The sequence below is a fragment of the Ptychodera flava genome, chromosome 5, assembly GCF_041260155.1.
Source record: "Ptychodera flava strain L36383 chromosome 5, AS_Pfla_20210202, whole genome shotgun sequence".
Taxonomy (NCBI): domain Eukaryota; kingdom Metazoa; phylum Hemichordata; class Enteropneusta; family Ptychoderidae; genus Ptychodera; species Ptychodera flava.
The window spans coordinates 8,775,073-8,791,834 of NC_091932.1; the positions used below are offsets into that span (position 1 = coordinate 8,775,073).

A 16,762-nucleotide genomic window follows, 5' to 3' on the forward strand; every position below is an offset into this window, starting at 1 on the left:
AAATATTCTCTTCTTTTTCCTCGCGTTGACGTAAAGGTGTTTTGAGGTCAAAGGTCAAATAGCGTCCAATAACACCTAAAGTTATTGTACTCCGCGTCAAAGTTATTGGACTCCGCGTCCTCTGATACCGAAACTTACTGTACGACGAAACTCCACGGGTTACAGGCGTAGGTGTTATTTCTTGACGGTCCCAGCATAAAATTTATCATCGATCCATTACAAAAAAAATTGTCCAAGTGCCGCCAGAAATGCACTGAAGACACGATGCTATACCTTGAATCCGTGTAGTGAGCACTACATAGTTATTGTACTGAAGTGATTTTTGTTACAGCAATGATATAAAAAGCGCATTGTGATTTCTTTTGGATTGAAGTTGTTGAGTCGGAGTTACCTCGCGGCCCCTGCTTATTTGGAATGCCAAACATTTGATACAGTGTTCCTGATACATCTCACCTGATATCAACAGCCCAGTGCACCAAATCCAGTGCAACGCCATATTGGTAAAATGCCTATTTGGACATTTGAGTACAGCGATCACGTGACTAATCTGTTTTTGGGGCAGCTAGGTGGTCGTTGGAAACAACCATTGTTGATACGGTATTTAGCTATCATAAATTCAGCTATCATAAATAACCAACACATTCCATGCCGGGCAGTAACTAACCTACGGTATCGGGCGGTACCAGGGTAATGCACAATACTGGTAAAACCAACCCACGCCTATAAATGAATGGAAAGCGTACAACCCAATGGTAACATTTGAGGAAAGCGAACAAAGGTTTCATTCTGCTTCTTGCTTTTAGACATAGTCATCACGCTATGTCAGTGCCTAGCTATAGATTCCTCCACGGCAACGGCATAGACATATTCCCCAAGATTGCTCGGCATTTTATATATGTACATTTAATGAAGTACAGTCAACTCCATTCCTGAAGCGAAATATAGCCAACAAGAGAATAATTCTGAGAATTGAATAAATTAAAAGACATACCACAGTTGCTTGTGGTTACTATTCAGGCCATTCTCCGGCAATTCTTCGCATTCAGGATGCCAGATCGCCGATGAGATTATTCAATTATACAAAGGATTACGGGAGTGAAAATACACATCTCAATGGTTGAATGGCAACGTTATGCGAGAATGTAGTATGTATCGGTCAAATGCAGTTACTTGAGTAAAGATTTAACTTTTGATTGTATTTTCGACCGTCTGATGTTACTTTTGTGAGGGCAGATGTTTTATTGTTTTGGTTTTGGACTTCTCGCCGATTTAACATGCCATACCTTCTATTCTTTACATTAATGGCAAATCTTGGCCTTCGGTCTCACACTTCGATTCCCGGGCCTTCCATCTACTATCCAAGCAACACTGCACGCACCTGTGCCCCGAATTTCCTCTAGCTGTCCATGCCTTAGAAACATTAGATATGGAAGAATTTGTTGATATTGACATCAAACTTGACGATATGCATTACCAAAGAGTGGGGCAGGGGACAGAACCTAGTGCTCTCTCAGACGTCCGAAAACGGCAGACTACTTTTTATATTAGCACGATTGCAACTAATTTTTCAGAATATGATCTTTTAATTGATTACATTTATCAAAATTAGTATGAGCTCTATAGCTCAGTTTTGGAAAAAAGAAAAAAACCCCAAAAAAAACCAACAACAATAAATCACGAAAAATAGACAAGCCTAAATTTGTTGAGTAAACCAATATTACCACAATATCCTGTTCTCCCAAATTCTAATCATTCACAGACGATATAATATAGAAATAACGGGCGACGCACTGACCATTAACGTTTATTTATGGGCAAGGGCGAGAGGAAAACCAAAACTTAACGGCTTACCGAGCCCGTTAATTTTGGCTTTCCTCGAGCCCGCGCCCATAAATAAACGTTAATGGTCGGCGCAGAATCTGTTATTTCCATTATATTAGCAACGAACCCCCAAAACCATCTAAATTTATGAAAATTTCCCACGCTAACTACAACGGGCCCCCAGAACTTGTCAGTGAGTAGTGCGCACCCTGTGAAAAGTTTGCAAATCTGACGTCACCAGTAAATAAAAGCGCCTTATAATAAATATGGTTGAGTTATGGCCGGCAGATCATTTTTGTGCTTTTATCAAACTTAATAAATCCAACACCAAATTAAAACACTTGATGATCTCCTTAGAAAGTGATAAATTTGTCATACCCCAACCAGTGCGTGCTTTTTCAAAGTAGATTTTGTCGATATTGTATTTTTTGTATTATATACAGATAGCCCTATATTGAAATGAACTGTATCTGGAAGTTTCACAGTCTGTATATGTCATATAAAATCGACTTATATCTAAAATTATATTCAACGCTGGACGATTGCAGCTTTCACTACCGATACATGTTTTCACTCTTTGTTGAAAGTAACATTTTAGCAAAATATAAATTTCAACTGCCCTTCTTCCAGATCTAGCATGTACAGTGTACTCTGTTTTAGTCAAGTATGCTTCCAACAATTTCTCTATCTAAGGTGACACGCACCTTGAAATTGAAAGTCTACCTAAACTTTTGCCCAAACTTTCCTCAATTTAACTTTCAAGGATTCTCTATACCAAGTCAAGATTACATATCAGAACTTCTCGTGCACTTTTGACACTAGACAAATTAAACTCACCTATCTTTTACCGACATTGAAATTCAAAATGGCCGCCATTCCTGTGTTTACTCTGTGAGTATAAAACTTGCAATTTTCTAAGACGTCGACAATAACTTTTTTCTTACTCCAATAGCTTTGATTAACCACCACAAGTAGAATATCAGTAAAGAGTTATAAAGATTGAGAGTTAGAATATCTGTAGTTGCGGCATATTCTATCGAAAGACGTGTTCGGTTGCCAATTACATTGATCGTGATAAAATCATTATTGTTACGGTGTATATCACTGGCTCTGATGCGTCAGCATCACACTGTTTCATACAGTTTCGCAACGATGAGTATGTTAAGGTAGAATGCACGTGGGCGACAGAGAGTCAGACTTCCAAACTTTCAAAATCCTTTTCTGATCTAACGATTGTGAGGACTCATTTTAAAGCTCTTTGTGTAAGAAAAATTCTACTGTCTAAGATTTTCGAAAATCCGAAACCTTTATTTTTCTCCATTAAGCTAATATAGGGATGATAACAGTTTTGAATCATTCGGTTCGTTGTACCACAATTTGCATAGTGATCCCCGATTTTTAGCTCACGTGTTCACACACGTGAGCTAATGTCATAGCGATGTCTGTCTGTCTGTCCGTGTGTGTGTTGTCTGTCTGTCTGTCTGTCTGTCTGTCTGTCTGTCAGTCTGTCTATCTGTCTGTCTGACTGTTTACACCATAACTCAAAAACGTCTTAACAGATTGTCAGATTTCGTAGACAGGTACCATATGCTACTTGCAAGAACCGATTAGATTTGGGTTAGTGTGGCTTGCATATTAATGAAGTTATGTTATATCATTCTTTTATATAATGGTTTGGAGACAGTAATGACAGTGTCGACATATGTCAAGAAATACTACACAAAATTTCATAAAACGTTTCACAGATGACAATCTCAGACCATTATGATGATATTGTGAGTGCATATCAATTATCTGCTCATTTGCATATTTAATGAACTTTTGTAATTAGTGAATTCGAAATAACTCTGATAATAGTCAAATAACTCGAAAATAACTGCACTAAATGTGATGAAATCTGCTGCAGATACTGATCCGACAGATATCTGACTGTGTTGTAAAGCATTTAGTAGTGTGAAGTTAGTTAAGGGTTCATTTACATATTAATGAACTTTGTAATTAGGTATCTAACTCTAAAATTACAACACCAAATTTGATGAAATGTGATACAGATATTGATCTGATAAATATGTAATTGTGCTATGAAACATTGAGCAGTGTCAAGTTAATTAAGAGTTCATTTGCATATTTAATGAACTTTGTAATTAGTGATATTACTCCAAAATTACAGCATTAAATTTTATGAAATGTGCTACATATCTTATCTGATAGATATCTTATTGTCCCATGAAGCATTAAGCAGTGTCAGGTTAATAAAGACCTCGTTTGTATATTAAATTAAGTGTTGTAATTTTACGCTGAGAGTACTGTGCGAAAGTTGATGAAACCTGCTACATATAATGAAATAACAGATATTTGATTGTTCTGTGAAGCGTACTACTATTAATGAATCTGTTGTAAAACACGTGAGCACATTCAGTTCACATCTGGTTATCCTTGAATTTGAAATAAACTGGTCAAAGATTCCTTCAGGAAAGTTTGAGCAAAAGTTTAAAGACCCAAGAGCTGCGAATTTTATGCATTATTTTCATGATTTTATTTTCAAACCAAAGTTTGTTCGTGTAAATGTGCTAACTGAAGGATATGTATGGAAGTATCACCCCTCGCTGATTTGGACCATGCCTACACGCTTTATCACGTTAAACGGATGCTGCACTCATAAAATGCACGGAAAAGCATAAAAATGCATTGCCTGCACATACACATCTTGATCATAAGGGAAAGAAACATGATGCCATTTACTTGAATGCACAACACACGATGTCCAACATTTTGTTGTTGTAATCTTTACTTACTCTGTCACATGATTAGTTTTTGAAAAAGGCCGGAAATCTAAAATGATCATGTTAAAAAGTTTGATTTTACATGCCACTCTCCACACATATGACATTGTTATACCCTTTTTTTAGTCTTTAATAGGTCTTATTCAAAAGAAACGCTAGGAAAACTGAGGATATTTTGAGATCGGTTTATTGCACATTCGCAGCTATTGGGGCTTTAAGTCTTTAACTTTCGAGGCGCATACTACCTTAAATGGGACACTAAAATAGAGGATCGTCGTGGCCTTGCGTTACCAGAAACGGCCTCCGGGAATAGCGATGTGTTTCTGGTAACATCCGTGATGTTTAATGAGATCAAGTACCTTATTGGTCTGGCCTGATTTTGCACAGTTATGATTTATTATTCACATGTATTCGACAAAAGGAATTACAATGACTCTGTACCAAATAGTTAACTGATAGCATTGCATGTTATTCGCAGGAATTTAAATTTCTTATTCGCACCGCAGCGGTGCAGATAAGGAATCTAAATTTTTTATTCGAAACGAAGCGGTGCGAATAAGAAATCTTAATTTCTCATTCACACTGCAGCGGCGCGGATAGGGAATTTCGTATAACGAATATTCGCACCGCAGCGGTGCTAATAAGGAATCTAAATTTCTTATTCGCACCGCGGCCTGTGGCTTGTCAATTGCTGTTAATCCTGGTCCGAAAGTTCCATCTTTTCCCGATCCATACTGCGTATTTGAGACGTAAAACTGCTTGTAAGTGTAACAGGACGCACATTTGTACCTCTGTTTGCGTCATGTAGCCGAGATAAAATTTGAATATTCCATTTTATTATGAAAATGTTCTGAAGGCAGGCTCAACCCAGAGTAACCGGGGCCAAAATTCTTTTTGTCAGCGTCGCTGCCAGCATCGCATCACATGTCACAGTAGTACAGTTGACGTCTCTACACGTAGAGACGATATGCTTTTTCTACTACTCTTGTTTTCCCGACTTCCGGACTAAACCCTGAGTGAAAGGTGGGATCTAGGCGATGTAAAGTTTAAAGGCTTTCGAACAGAGATTGAGCAGCTGCAATATTATTTTGTAAGCCCACGGGCCGTGTGCCGGCTTATTGCATTTGCACTTGTAGTTATTCTGTCGTGTTGGCTGAGTGCGAGTAGCGCCGGTCTGTTGGGGTGGGAAATGGGGCTGGGGCCTGAGCGAAGAGGGAAAGAAGGGAAGAGGGCAGGTAAAAAAGAACCAGATATGAACTGAAAATGCTCACGTGTTTCATATATTGCGGTTATGTGTAAATTTGAAACTTTGCCATATGTTTGCAACTTCATTGAAAGTATTATGATGAACACAATGAACATTATTCACCACAGATTAATTCTTAACGGTCATTCAGTATACAAATATGTAATTAGCTGAAATAAAAATACTAAATTTCTGTGACTGCTGTCATTCAATCACCACTTTATATAGCAACTGTAATTGCCTTTGGTCAAGTCCTTCAAGCTATATATGCCGAACTCTGAAAGCTCATTAGATATGCAAATTATAAATTAGTTGACACGAAAATACGAAATGACTTTCAATATTGTTTTAACCAGGTATAATCACAAATGTACATAGCATGTTTTGCCGACTTTGAAGGAAATCCCGGTATATATCCCTAATTAGGAAAGTTCATTAAATAAGCAAATTAGGAATTGCCTGAAGTAAAAAAGTTCAATGACTTTCAATAGTGTTGTATTATAGTATCTTTAATGTACATAGAAAATTTCGTCAACTTTGGTCTAGTCAATTCAGATAAATATCCCTAATTAGAAAAGTTTATTAAATATGCACACAGGATTGGCTGAAGTTAAAATTGTTAATGACTTTAAATAATGTTGTATCATATTATCTTAAATGTACATATCACGTTTCGTCAACTTTGGTCGAGTTAATTCAGATATATATCCCTAATTAGGAAAAAATCATTAAATATGCAAATTAGGAATGAGCTGAAGTGAAAATGCATAATGACTTTCAATAATATTGTATCATAGTATCTTTAATGTACATACCAAGTTTCATCAACTTTGGTCGTCAATTCAAATATATAGCTCTAATTTCAAAAGTTCATTAAATATACAAATAAGGAATTGGCTGAAGTGAAAATGCATAATGACTTTCAATAATATTGTACCATAGTATCTTTAATGTACATAACAAGTTTCATCAACCTTGGTCAAGTCAATTCAGATATATATCCCTAATTAGGAAAATTCATTAAATATGTAAAAAAAAAGAATTGGCTGAAGTAAAAATGCCTTTTGACTTTCAATAATGTTATATCATCGTATCTTTGATGAACATACCAAGTTTCATCAACTTTGGTCGTAAATTCAAATATACAGCTCTAATTTCAAAAGTTCATTAAATATACAAATAAGGAATTGGCTGAAGTGAAAATGCCTAAAGACTTTCAAGAATATTGTATCATAGTATCTTCAATATATGTAGCAAGTTTCGTCAACTTTGCTCAATTCAATTCATATATATCCCTAATTAGGAAAGTTCATTAAATATGAAAATATGGAATTGGCTGAAGTTAAAATGCTTAATGACTTTCAATAATGTTAAATTATAGTATATTTAATATACATGCCAAGTTTTGTCAATTTTGATCAAGTCAAATCAGATATATATCCCTAATTTGGAAAGTTCATTAAATATGCAGATCAGCAACTTTCTTTTATGTCACCGCATAATATCTTTCACGGCTAATATATCTGGATGTGATCAACATTTGTAGCAAAGCTCATCAAATTCTATGCAGTCATTTTCAATGTATATCCGTTTTTTTCTAAAATCATTAATTATGCAAATGAGCAAAAAGTAAGCAAACCGCACCCACCAAAAACTAATCAGTTCTTGCCATTTGCACACTGAATCTATGTACCAGATTTGATTCTGATCTGAGATATCGGGCGCACGGACGGACAGACAGACAGACAGACAGACAGACAGACAGACAGACAGACAGACAGACACACAGACATCGCCGCGACAGTAGCCCGAGTGTGTGAGCACGTGAGCTAAAAAGAGAGAGAGGAACAAACAGAGGGGCAGGGAGAAAAGAAATTATAATTCGCGGAAGCGAACGTGGCACCAAACAAATCGCTACTGCGGCAATTTCTATACATTACAACTGTAACCTCCATAAATGTAATAATCTCCACAAATGTAATATCAACCACAATTGTAATAAAATCAACCACAATGTAATAAAACAGTCAACCATTAATGTAACAACCCGTAACCACAAATGTAATAAACAAATTAACCATAAATGTAATAAAACTCAACCATAAATGTAATAAACTTGAACTTGCATATGTGATCATTTGTTTATCAATGCCCTGAGTAAATAATAACTTAAATAAGACTAGTGTAATGAAATTGTATACTTTCCTGAAACTAGGTTTCCTTGCCGAAACACAGAATAGAATACTTTGAGAACACTATCAGAAAACGGCAAGGTACCGATAAAACCGTTAGATAATGGAAGTGGAACAGCAGTTCTAGACACTGATAATTACATAATAAGGAAGCGTCAAAATAACTCGTCAACCAGTGATACCACACAAAGTTTATGACTGATGACTCAGAACAAATAACAGAGAAATATACAACCTTATAATAGAAACTTACGACACAAAACATGTTAACGAGAACATGTATCCATATTTAAATCTAGTAAAAACAATACGAACACTACCTTGAACACTGTAGAACAAAATTAGACATCCTTACATCCTCAGTGAAGGAACAATAAACATCAAGTGGGACAACATAGGAATACGGAAAATCTATCGATTATTCAACACAATTTTTCCACTGAAGATGAATTTGAGGCGACTGATTACGGCAAATTTCAAAAAAAAAATGGCGTTAAAGGATCGTAGCGTTATACAGTCTCCTTCACTCTGGAGTAGAGACTGCACTGACATTCAGATTACAGCTGTGTCGCGCCATGGCCAATCAGTTTTGTACACAAAATAGGGAAACGTAAAATGCACTTTCAAATATACAAAAATCACTAAACGCAAACAATAAGATATGAATAATGTGTTGAGTTGCTTTCCTTATTACAAAGATAAATATTTAAGAGCTAATTACTCAATTGCACCGACAAATTAAAATTATTACATTTATGGTTGACAAGTATTACATTTATGGGTGATTTTTTTATTACATTTATGGTTACCATTTATTACAATTGTGGTTGATGTTTTTATTACATTTATGGTTGATTTTTGTTACATTTATGGGCGATATTACATTTATGGTTTATTTTTATTACATTTATGGTTGATATTACATTTATGGAGATTATTACATTTGTAGAGGTTACAACAACTTCGCCGATGCTGTTAATCGCTTGCGAAAAGCGCCACCAGAGGGACTGTCACGATGATATTAATTTAATCGATACCGGTTTTGGCCCTGCAAGAGGACATTGGCACTTGACCATTTGTACCTAGACGTGTATATATCATCAGCTGCATATACAAAGTATCGGTGTAAGCATGGAGCCAGATCTGTGTCTCGCTCCGTGGTGTAAGACTTCGACTTTATTTTTGACTGACTGCGCCAGCGATGGTCCGGATCAAACAGCACTACCGTAGAAAATTTACACGACATATTTCCATGGAATTTCCCCATTCTTTTGAACTATACTTGCACCTATCGTGAAGGCACACGTTCCAGCCGTAAAACATTAGTAAAAGCTATGTTTTCATATGAGTGACGTGTGCATGTGCGCAAGTTTACTGTTGCTAAAGAGTGTCGATCGACCCTGTTCTGTTGTGAATGCTAAAACACTTCTCTGACTCTGAGCCATAGACCCTCGAGGGTCCATGTCCGAGCATAGTAACTTGCATTGCAGTGAAGTAACATCCCCGGAAGATTTTATTTGCTGGCATTTTGATGATGCACACCCTCTGCTTTTAAAAACAAGGGGCACTGTTCTTTTCTTTTTGACTTCATCGTCGGTTACGCCATGGCAGATTATTTGCAACTTTCGTGGAGTGTTGACAAGCGATGAAGCGAACGAACGTACTACTGTTCAGCATATTGTTGCCCCGAAATTTCCATGGGAGCACGAGAAAATGGATGCAATCAATATTTCAGATAATTTCCCGGAACTACGAGGCGATAATCACATGACCCAATCATTACCCGTTTTCCGAACGATCTCATGAGAGTGTGTCATGATCAAAGTTTCACTTTATTATAAATAAAGATAGATTATTTTTACCGTGTGTACACGCCAACGACATGCTGATGTTTAGCAGGAGCGGAGACTTAAACTCAGTGGGTCATGAATGCGTTCTGATCTGAATAAAACATTGTGTATCTTCAGAACGGCAGTGTTTCACACAAGCGGAGTCGTCTTTGTCTCCAGACTAGACGTACCGGAAGTTGACCGGGTAATAATTCATTTCGCTTTCCAGTTTCTTCCAGTGATTGTCATTCCGAGTGTTTTTTTCACAAAGGAACGAACTATAAAACTTCTCGACCAGTATTTGCAATTTGCATGATTCGAAATATAGCATTAGATAAACAGACAGGTCTAGACAAAGTAGTAGATGGATAGATCATCTCCGTGGATAGATAGATTCTTTGTGTGACAGCATGGACGTATGGTGACAGCGACTGTGTATGTAGAGATATAGACAGAGAAGATAGAGGGACAAAGAGACGAAGAGAAACAGGGAGAAAGGAAGCGATCATTGTTCGCTGCGTTCGTTCAGTGAAATTTAAAATCGACGGAGGCGACGCTACACCAACAGAACTAAAATACCAACGTTGAAGTGGAAATGAAAATTGGAACTGTATGTTCACTGTTTTGGCCATGAAATGATGTGATTTTAAAGTGACATATATCCTTTAAAAAAATTCAGCGATGGTACGTCAAAAAACTGTTTCAGTTGAGTCATTTTGAAGGCACGTCTGCAATTACATAATATGGGGATTACGATATTGGCGTTGGTTGCCTTTTTAACTACAGCTCGCAGTGAGAGATATCCTTCAGTGACTGTCACTCTCACTGTGTTTTTAACTTAAAAGGACTTATCAAAAATAATGTGTACCATCGGCAAATTGTAGTTTGTAAGCTATGTTCAAAACAGAACGCAGTCCTCGCTTCAAACGTTTATGCTGGCATAAACGTAATCGAATTTGAAGAGAAAAGGCTAACAACGTAAAAGAGAGCTCTGTATAAAGCATGCGAATCACTACCAGAGGAATAATTTCGACACTTTTTCATGATCCATGAATCCATGAATGTCCATCAAATGTTGTTTCAACACATTTTGCGATATTTGATCGCATTAATTAGACAAAACATGATCTAACCTTTCGCCAAAGGAGATAAGCAGCATGGACCACTGATCCACTGCCGTCCGAAAAGGTAGTACATTCCCGCCGACAATCCTTGAAGGCTTTCCGTTCAACTGACAACAGTACCTGTCGTGACCTGGCAAAATGTCATATCTCGCGATCGTCGGAGGAAAATGTTCAACTCGCTATGGACGAGTTACAAAAACACTTACTTCCGGATACAGCGTTTGTACACTTGACACAAAACTGTACACACTTTGCAAACGAAGGTGGATATGCAAATAAACCAGTCACCAAGGAAGAAGAAGATTTTCCTCTAGCGTTTGGTATCCTTATGTATAAATCAGCGCACCAAGTTGAACAGTTACTTCGAACAATTTACAGACCTCATCATATTTATTGCATTCATGTTGATAGCAAATCGTCAGCAGAACTTCACGAAGCTATGCAAGCTATAAGTTCCTGCTTTGATAATGTGTTCATAGCTTCCAAATCAGAGAGAACTTAACTGTGTGGGGAACAATGAGTATAGTACAGGCAGATATGCATTGTCAAGAAGATGCCCTGGAGCGGAATAAAAAATGGAAATATTTCATCAACTTAACTGGCCAAGAATTCCCTTTGAAACCGAATCTGGAAATCGTGCAGATTTTGAAGACATTCAATGGACAGAATGATATCCAAACTGGGGATGAACCACCCTTCGTGAGGGACAAGTTTAAACACAGCGTCTTATTCGATACCATTGTGATGACCCCACTTTTAAAAACAGAACCCATTCCTGGCAACATTAACCTTCGCAAAGGTGAATTGCATTGCGCCCTCACACGAGACTTCATCGAGTATCTGCATTCAGACGAGCTTGCCATAAAATTCTATGATTGGGTACGCGACACAAGAACTCCAGACGAAATGTTTTATCACAGCCTTTCCTATCTCCGCGAAGCACCGGGTGGACCTGGTCCAAGGAAAATCTTCGGACTCGTTTCGAGAGCAAAGACTCGGAACACGCCTGGCCAGATATGCCATGGTAAACATGTGAGAACCGTTTGTGTATTTTCCTGGAAAGATCTACCTTGGCTTGAGAGTCGTCCACACCTCTTTGCCAATAAGTTCCACATCGATTATGATGCACTGATTTTACAATGTTTGGAAGAAGAAATTAACAACAGGACATTGCATCCAGTAAAGCTGAACTTGGAATTCTATGAACATTTCGTTGAGAATCGTCACTGGCCTGATGTAGTGAATCAATGTTTACTGACATTGACATTGACATTGACATTGGTACTCCAATGGGCATTAAAGTTACAGTAAAACGACAAGTTTTGATAACGATATTGTTATGTCAGTTTAATCAACGTTTGATTAACTTTGGAATGAAAGAGTACCTCAAACATATATAATCAAATTCCGGCTCCACATATCTTGACCATGCAACGTTAGTAACTGTGATTTTTAGCAGTCGGCACTTTATGTTGTAAATTATCATAGTAGAGACAAAATATGCTATTTTACACGCTATCAATCCCACGGTTTGGATATCTCACATCTAGCTGTGGGTCCATAGCTGTGGTGTTTTCAGACGGGATTCCTGCCTTTTACGGGCTGGTTTTGACTTTTACGATTTTAACGCCACCACCACATGTAGCTATGGGAAAATGCGTAGAATAGCGTCCACGTTACGCCCGACAGCACCCTTGTCGCAACTTTGTTCGGCGATATTTCGAAAAGTTTCCATCCAAATTACAAATTGCCAACACTCATCGACAACTTGGTTATTAGGGACTCACCACGACCAGAAATCCGCTTAAAATTCACTGAAATATCGCCTTTTTTCTAGCTTCAACCGACATGACTACCCGGAGACCGCCATTTTGCTGGCGTAAAACTGTTGTTCGAGGCTCTCTGCAGAACGTCACTACAGTGACGTAGCGGTGACCTCTCAACTTATAAAAAACAAACTGAGTAATTCATCGTGTGATATCGATGACCATCGTTCGTCCTATGGACATTGCCAGTCTCACATAACTGAAATCAAACTTTAACTTGGGAAAAAAATAGTTCAGTCCTGGGATCTGTGATTGTTGCCGGCCGTAATCTCTCATCGCATTTCTTCAAATAGTTGTTTTTATTCACAAAACTTGGGAAATATATAAACTTATGTAAAATGTATGCATAGAACACAGATAACTTTGTTTAAAACGTCTGTATTGACAGCTCCTGTTTACATTTCAATGATCGGTGTTTTACTAACAATCCTTGTACTTGGAACTTGAATTGCCTTAGCCTAATTTGACAAATTAGCACAAATCATGAACTTTACCTTCTATCTCTTTCATGAGCTTAGATCAACAATCACTTCCTTAAGGTGTTACCATCACTAGTATATAAAATGACTTTCAATAATTATTGTTGAGTTTTGGCTGATAGATTATTTGTGCTTTAATGTAACTTAATATATCCGCCACCAAATTAAATCACTTGATGATCGCCTTAGAAAGTGGTAAATTGTCATTACCCCAACCAATGCGTGCTTTTTATGTAGATTTTGTCGATAAAGTACGAGGAAATCGTTGACAGGGTAGCCTCTTGATTATCATCATTGAAGAGCCATAATGGCCGAATCGATTTCAAACATCGGTCGCCAATTGAACTCTGTTGAGGTCCTTGCTTGACCATTGTCAGTGCATAATCATGCTGTCTAGCGCCACCGCGTTGTGTAGCAAGGAGTAGCAAATATGTGAAAACTGCAGTTTCTAAAGAAAGGCAGATGATTTTGCTGATTTCACGAGCAGAACAATATGTTTACCTTATACAAGGTTTTGAGGATGTACGATCGGAAAAATATTAGCGTACTGCGCAGATTTCCGCGCAGAAATGTATCCATAGTAATCACGCGCGCATAGTGACGTTCCGAACGTTTTTGCGTTGTACAAAATGTCGTCTGCAGGTAAGGGGAAATTTCTATCTCGCGGAGAAAAATCGCGACGAGAAAATGTACAGCGTGCCCTCAAAACATACTGGAAGGTACGAGAATTCAGCCCCAGTGGTGGCAGTCCCCGGGTTGGTAGGTACCCATGCGCGTTAACTTACCAATTCACGGAAAAGGGGGTGTTTTTCTTCAGTCATCTCGGAGATTCTAGGTCCGTGAAATCGAGAAAAAGGGGTACTTTTTCAGAGTAACCTCCGAGATTAGAGGTAGTCCTTTCATAATCTCCCCAGGACACTAAATCTGGTCTAGTCTCACTCACAAAGAAAATGGAAAACAGTACCGTACGTTTGTATGTACATATGACGTATACATGCCCATCACTTAGGGTCCATCCCCCCTGTGATGTATGTACATGTATACAAAGTCAACCTCCAGGGTCAACCCGGGAAGTCAACATACTAACCTCCTAGATTTCGAAAATAAGGGTATGTTTTTTACAGCTAATTTCTCCCAGATTTGCCACAAATAGGGGGTGTTTTTCTCAGAAATATTCTAGGAAAGGGGGTACTTTTCAAACTTGGGTAACAAGCATGGGTACCCACCAACCCGGGGACTGCCACCGCCGGGAATTCAGCGAAGAGATTAAAAAAAATGCAACATGACCATAGCCTGTACAGCGTAAGTCAGAAGTGTGACGTCCGATTCGCTAAACAAGAGGAGTGAAAGACGAATATTATAATCCTAATGATAGTGTCGCTAGAAGATCTACCGGAGAATGGAGAAATGACCATCGCATTGTCGATTTGAGTGTACTAGGCGAAAATCTTGACACTTGTCTCAGTTGTGGGCTTGCCTTACGATTGTCATCGTCACGGCAATAAATATTACGTAATTTTTTGTATGCTGTATTAGTATACAGACTCTAAAAAGTAGAACCTGAAAGTCTTTGCTTTGTTTTTTTCATTTCCTGCTCATTAAAGTTTACAGGTAGGATAGGCCTGAATCATGACCATGCCGGGACAAGGCCACTAGAGGTCAGCAGCATTTGAAGAGCGCCCTCGTGCGCCGAATCCGGGAGAGCATGGTTGATCGCAAGAACCTATGAATCCTAGTTACATTTTGCAAAAATGTGGTTTTGAAAAATTCACAAAAAGAGCTATTATTTAGCAGAGTTTGAGAAAATTTACATTAGTAGAAACTATCAATAATTAATAAATTATCCTCTCCCATCCCTAAAATTTGGAGCATATTTGTTGCAATTTTGGTTAAAAAATAAATATCGTGACTTTTAAACTCAATTTTAATGTAAGTAAAATCTTTAAACTCAATTTTAATATAAGTAAAATCTTCGAAGTAGCTTAAATTTATAATTTGTATGTTCTTTTACAGTGTAAACTTGAAAAATTCAATCATGATATAAATATGAAAATGATGACCTGTTTTATTGATTTTTAGTGATTTTGTGAAAAATCGTGAATTCTTAATGTCATTTTGTAAAAAAACAAGCTAGGTGACCTCATCTTTTTTCCAGTTTTGGACTACTCTCATATGTAAGTATTCAAAAAACCCCATTTGAAAAAATTGACATTACTTTTAACTTTTTCCGATCGTACATCCTTAAACCATCATTGGCTTAAAATTAAAACTTAATTTCACTGAAAGCGTCAGTCGCTGTACGGGGTTACAGGTTCTCAGTCGAAATCTCCATAATACGACCATTCTCGTAGCTAACTAGGTGAGGTGTATTGTTAATTGTGTCCCTATATGTAGTAGATACATGTCTCTCTCTGTTCTTAGGATATATTGATGATGAGCAATGTTCAGATGACGAGTTCACTGAAAATCAGAGTGTCGCTATACGAACACAAGTCTCAGAAGCGTCAATTTTAATTATAACTGAAAGTAGTTTTTTTCAGGAAATTGGTCATGGCTTTATTAAGTAGGATAGTTCATTTGGCTGGCACACCGTGTCAGTAAATAATTAGACCGTCAGTCTCTGGAGAGGAAGTATGTATACCATTGCAGTTGATCTAGAATCTTACAGACAATGACGGTTCATCTGTGTTTTTACACGTGGTCAGCTTATTTTCCCAGCATTTTGTCAGGTAAAACGACAATCATGACACAACTTTAATTCGTATCCATTTTAGTGTTGAATCCACAGACCTAGTTATACGTATGCCATCTCAATACAGATCCTTCGAAACTGATTTTTTTCTGGACGCAAACCGTCTCTACTGTACCACGCACAGTGCTAGGGTTCCGATTTACAGCCATAGGAGCACACTTATTTCAAATTTGGTTAATTATTGGTCAGAATACACATATCTCTGTCAATCTTCTCGATCTGTTACACGAGAACTTACAAAGACTTTGATTTTACGAAGTGCATGGTTGTAGCAACTTAGATCCTGCCACATTCACACATGAAGAATCGTTGAAATGTTTACAAATCATGTTCATTTAATGCCTGATATTATACAAGAAACATTGATTGCTTGTTTGTTTGTCTGTCTGTCAGTCTATCTGCCTGCCTGCCTGTGTGTCTGTCTGTCTGTTGGAATACGGCCCGAAATGTTTTTTGGTTTTTTTCCACAATGAACCTGTCGACTACACTGCTGCGGGATTTTAATATGGCGCGCCCTCATGAGGCGCACTCGTCTTGCATTGCAGATCTAGACTTTGAGGGACGATACCAATTGGACACTGCTGCAATGTCCTTCATACAATGAAATATTACAAGCTCGCTGTCTAGCAAAGTTGCGAAATCTTCAAAGCGCAACAAGCAAGACTCACGGACCCTGTTTTATATTCAGAAAAATCCTTTAATTTTCATAT

General features: G+C 37.7%; 1 protein-coding gene across 1 annotated transcript; it reads left to right on the plus strand.

Moving 5' to 3' along the window:
* Positions 1–11,511: 11,511 nt before the first annotated feature.
* LOC139132688 (beta-1,3-galactosyl-O-glycosyl-glycoprotein beta-1,6-N-acetylglucosaminyltransferase 3-like) lies at positions 11,512–12,306 on the plus strand. Its single transcript, XM_070698955.1, has one exon. The coding sequence runs from the start codon at positions 11,512–11,514 to the stop codon at positions 12,304–12,306; it is 795 nt and encodes a 264-aa protein (XP_070555056.1).
* The last annotated feature ends 4,456 nt before the right edge of the window (positions 12,307–16,762 follow it).

Excerpts from the sequence above, each read along its gene's own strand:
- LOC139132688 (XM_070698955.1), top strand. The coding sequence starts at position 11,512 with ATGAGTATAGTACAGGCAGATATGCATTGTCAAGAAGATGCCCTGGAG.